General features: G+C 43.7%; 1 protein-coding gene across 1 annotated transcript in view; it reads right to left on the reverse strand.

Annotated features, from left to right (window-relative positions):
- Positions 1-2,279: 2,279 nt before the first annotated feature.
- The window catches only part of LOC145396390 (multifunctional procollagen lysine hydroxylase and glycosyltransferase LH3-like), a 29,978-nt gene continuing 26,921 nt past the window's right edge, over positions 2,280-5,336 (reverse strand). Inside the window, exons 13-15 of the mRNA XM_080269782.1 lie at positions 4,765-4,869; positions 3,438-3,596; positions 2,280-2,498 (exon numbers count right to left, since the gene is read on the reverse strand). Coding sequence (XP_080125908.1) covers positions 2,280-2,498; positions 3,438-3,596; positions 4,765-4,869 — 483 coding nt within the window. The remainder of the gene's footprint in view (positions 2,499-3,437; positions 3,597-4,764; positions 4,870-5,336) is intronic.

The raw sequence follows: 5,336 nt of genomic DNA on the forward strand, positions 1-5,336 counted from the left end.
CATGTCTGTTTATACTTTACAGTGACAATGCAAAACAGCCTTTATGAGACTTGGAATATAAGATAGAGCTGTTTTTTGTAAATATAACACTTTAGGTATGATACTGAAGCCAGTCACACACACACACACACACACACACACACACACACACACACACACACACACACACACACACACACACACACACACACACACACACACACACACACACACACACACACACACACACACACACACACACACACACACACACACACACACACACACACACACACACACACACACAATTTCTTTCTTTCTCAGGGGTACCACAACGACCAGCACGACCAAAAGTACTACCACACTCTTAAGTTCTATGACGACCTGGACGACTGCGACTACTACTTCTGCTACTACGACTCCTATTCCACCTACCACCTGTTGGAGGACGACTACAAGAAGGACTTCAAGGCTGAGGTATGTTATTATTATTATTATTATTATTATTATTATTATTATTATTATTATTATTATTATTAGTTGTTGTTGTTGTTGTTGTTGTAGTAGTAGTAGCAGTGGTAGTAGTAGCAGTAGTAATAGTAGTAGCAGTAGTAGTAGTAGTTGTGGCAGCAGTGGTAGTAGTAGTAGTAGAAGTAGTAGTAGTAGTAGTACCATCATCATTATCATCATCATCACCAACATCATCATTATTATTATTCTTATCATCATTATCATCATTATCATTATCATTGTCATCATTAATCTTATTATTATTATTATTATTATTATTATTATTCCTCAGCGTCGCCATAACCACGACCATAAGGCGTCTAGTGGCAGGGTCCAGGAAGCGTCAAGAGGTTACCATGACAACGCTGAGGAAGCCCCGGGCAGGTGTAAACAACATATCCACGAGTAAACACCACCGTGAGAAAAGTATAGGGAATTGTATTATTATTATTATTATTATTATTATTATTATTATTATTATTATTTATTATTATTATTCCTCTTTCTCTTCTTTTTCCTCCTCCTCCTCCTCCTCCTCCTCCTCCTCGTCCATCTCTACAGTTCTTGTCCACCAGTCTGATCAGTAAGTGGAAAAGACGTGGAAATAAAAGGACTTTCGTATTTCGTCAGTACATCAAAACACACACACACACACACACACACACACACACACACACACACACACACACACACACACACACACACACACACACAGCTCTTAGTGGCAATCTTCAGAGAGTTTGAACTATAAGTGACAGAGATGAGACATTTATCTATCTATCTATCTATCTATTCCCAGACGCCATAATCCCATAAGGGGTGGCCGTTTGTCTTTGGGTTAGTTGTTTTACGGGGAGGGGCACTAACCCTCCACCAACCCACTTGCTGACATGTAGGGAACACGTATGGGTTCGTTACACGGTTACCACCCAACGTTGTAAATAGTTTCCTGGCTTACAGGAAACCATTTGGCTTGTCACTCAATGTAAAGCCACCTGTAAAGGAAAGAAGAGTGATAGAAAGTGACATGAAAGATGGGAGAAATAGGAAGAGAGGAGGACAGGCACAGAAAAAGAATGATAAAGGCTAAGGGAGAAGTAGGCAGCACTACATCAAGTGAGTGGATGATGGTGAGAAATAGGAAGAGAGGAGGACAGGCACAGAAAAAGAATGATAAAGGCTAAGGGAGAAGTAGGCAGCACTACATCAAGTGAGTGGATGATGGTGAGAAATAGGAAGAGAGGAGAACAGGCACAGAAAAAGAATGATAAAAGTGAAGGAAGAAGTAGGCAGCACTACATCAAGTGAGTGGATGATGGTGAGAAATAGGAAGAGAGGAGGACAGACAGAAAAAGAATGATAAAAGTGAAGGAAGAAGTAGGCAGCACTACATCAAGTGAGTGGATGATGGTGAGAAATAGGAAGAGAGGAGGACAGGCACAGAAAAAGAATGATAAAGGCTAAGGAAGAAGTAGGCAGCACTACATCAAGTGAGTGGATGATGGTGAGAAATAGGAAGAGAGGAGGGCAGTAGTAGTAGTAGTAGTAGTAGTAGTAGTAGTAGTAGTAGTAGTAGTAGTAGTAGTAGTAGTAGTAGTAGTAGTAGTAGTTAATCAGTGCCACCACGTGAAGGTGTCCCTCTCCTGTATAGCCAGACTGAATTAGAACTCCCAGATTGGTCCTCTTTACACTCTCCTAGTCAGTGTCTCACCCCATCCACAACGCCAGACCACCTCAGAACTTCCAGACCACTCTTTACGCTCTCCTAGTGAGTCCCACAACGCCAGACCTCAGAAGTCCCAGATCGGTCCGCCTTTACACCCAGCATCATTGGTCTCCACGATGGCTATCAGTGCATATCTGGTCCCGCCTGTCAGACCCACGCCCTTGTGTAGATGAAGTGGTCTGTCTGGCTGGACCACTGCCCATCCTGTCCTGTTATGGGGCACGATAAACTCACGGTCTGCCTTGAAGTTCCTGTTGCCGAGGCGGAATTCCAGACCCCCACCCTGAGGAAGGAAGAAGGGAGATTAAGTATTTGACCTGAAGGAAGAAGGGAGATTAAGTATTTGACCTGAAGGAAGAAGGGTGATTAAGTGGGTATTCGCCCTGAAGGAAGAAGGGAGATTAAGTGGGTATTTACCCTGAAGGAAGAAGGGAGATTAAGTGGGTATTTACCCTGAAGGAAGAAGGGAGATTAAGTAAGTATTCGCCCTGAAGGAAGAAGGGAGATTCAGTGGGTATTGTCATGAAGGAAGAAGGGAGATTAAGAGGGTATTCGCCCCCAAGGAAGAAGGGAGCTTATAAGACGAGGGTACAGGGAGCTTGTAGAAGGCCCTGAGTAAGAGTGAGTTGGGAGGCTTGGAGATGGAGTCCCAGAATGAGTAGGAGCAAATTGGGAGCCGTAGAGAGTGATTCGCAAAGAGAGTAAGAGGGTACTGGGAGCTTGTAAAGAGTGGGTCCCAAAAAGAGTATATTGGGAGCCTGTAAAGAGAGGATCGCAAAGAGAGTAAGAGGATATTGGGAGAGTGTAAAGAGTGATGTGTAGAGAGTAAGACCATATTAAGAATGAAATAAGGTTTGGTGGGGGAGGGAGGGAGAAGAGAGACTGTATAACTGTGTCCTAAAGAGATAAAAAGGATATTCGTTCGTTCGTATCGTCTATAATTCTTTCAACATCTTCCATACGCCAGCCTCTGTCACCTACTGTCGGCTCTCCTCGCTGCTCGATCTCTGGCAGCCTCCCTGTTCAATCCCTTATCCCTGAGGTCACACTCCATCACAACGTCCCAGGACTTTTTCGGTCCGCCTCTCGCAACTCCACTCCCAGCTTCTCTCTCTCTCTCTCTCTCTCTCTCTCTCTCTCTCTCTCTCTCTCTCTCTCTCTCTCTCTCTCTCTCTCTCTCTCTCTCTCTCTCTCTCTCTCTCTCTCTCTCTCTCTCTCTCACCGTGAAGGCATTGTTGAGAGCGATGTTCAAGGTATAGGTTGCTCCGTCGAGGTGGTACTTGAAGGTATTGTAGTGAGTATGAGCTGAATACTTGAGGACGAAGAGTAAGCTGGCTCTACCGTCCGCTCTATACCCTCCGTACAAGCGAGACAAAAGCTCCTGAGAGAGAGAAAGGAGCGTGAAAGGTGGGGGAGAAGAGGTATGTGTGTGTGTGTGTGTGGGTGAGTGGGTGGGGGGAGAGTGTGGGGAGTGTGTGTGAAGAGGGTGAGTGTGTGTTTCAGACTGTTGTGTGTGTGTGTTTGTGTTTGTTGTGGGTGGGTGGGTGGGTGGGTGGGTGGGGGAGAGTGTGTGTAGGGGTGGGTGAGGGAGAGTGAGTGTGTTTTTGGGATTTGTGGGTTGGGGAGTGTGTGTGAGGGTGGGTGAGGGAGAGTGAGTGTGTTTTTGGGATTTGTGGGTTGGGGAGTGTGTGTGAGGGTGGGTGTGGGAGAGTGAGTGTGTTTTTGGGATTTGTGTGTGTGTGTGTGTGTGTGTGGGTGGATGGGTGGGTGGGTGGGGGAGAGTGTGTGTGGGGGTGGGTGAGGGAGAGTGAGTGTGTTTTTGGGATTGTTGTGTGTGTGTGTGTGTGTGTGTGTGTGTGTGTGTGTGTGTGTGTGTGTGTGTGTGTGTGTGTGTGTGTGTAGCAGGAATAAAGCTGATCCTAGGCTCCATACACTTCATCACTTCTTCTGTTAAAAATAAAGATACTTAAGAAATTGTATGCTAAGATTTTTCGTGTATAAAAATGAATTAGTTCTATCTCTAATACTTCTCTCTCTCTCTCTCTCTCTCTCTCTCTCTCTAAATATAATACTTTTCTCTCTCCCTATATACAATACTTCTCTCTCTCTCTCTCTCTCTCTCTCTCTCTCTAAATATAATACTTTTCTCTCTCCCTATATACAATACTTCTCTCTCTCTCTCTCTCTCTCTCTCTCTCTAAATATAATACTTTTCTCTCTCCCTATATACAATACTTCTCTCTCTCTCTCTCTCTCTCTCTCTCTCTCTCTCTCTCTCTCTCTCTCTCTCTATATAAAAAAATTATCTCTCTCTCTCTCTCTCTCTCTCTCTCTCTAAATATAATACTTTTCTCTCTCCCTATATACAATACTTCTCTCTCTCTCTCTCTCTCTCTCTCTCTCTCTCAATATAATACTTTTCTCTCTCCCTATATACAATACTTCTCTCTCTCTCTCTCTCTCTCTCTCTCTATCTATCTATCTATCTTTCTATCTAACTGTATTTCTATCTGTTTATCCATTACTCTCTCTCTCTCTCTCTCTCTCACCTTGACAAGCGAGTTGATAATCAGATGGAATTCTCTGTCATAATCTATCTGATTAAGGTTGACATTTGTACTTGTGTACCGGTGACTTCCCTCCTTACGGTCATCCTGTGGGGGAGAGAGAGAGAGAGAGAGAGAGAGAGAGAGAGAGGTTAGAGATAGATATATAGATTGATAGATATGTAGGTAGACAGATAGACAGATGGAGAGAGAGAGAGAGAGAGAGAGAGAGAGAGAGAGAGAGAGAGAGAGAGGTTAGAGATAGATATATAGATTGATAGATATGTAGGTAGACAGATAGACAGATGGAGAGGGAGAGAGAGAGAGAGAGAGAGAGAGAGAGAGGGGGGTTTGGGACAGATATATAGATTGATAGATAGGTAGGAAGACAGACAGATAGACAGAGAGAGAGAGAGAGAGAGAGAGAGAGTGAGAGAGAGAGAAAACTTTAAAATTTAATCAACTGAATTAACAACTTAAATTACATTCTCCCTAACACCTCTTCCTTAGCGATTTATTTTTGGACATGACTGGTTAATATTCTTTATTTACCTATGCAGAGTATGGCGATATTG

This window comes from Coenobita brevimanus, chromosome 37 (genome assembly GCF_032717465.1).
Source record: "Coenobita brevimanus isolate Jiangsu-jjx chromosome 37, ASM3271746v2, whole genome shotgun sequence".
Classification (NCBI taxonomy): Eukaryota; Metazoa; Arthropoda; class Malacostraca; order Decapoda; family Coenobitidae; genus Coenobita; species Coenobita brevimanus.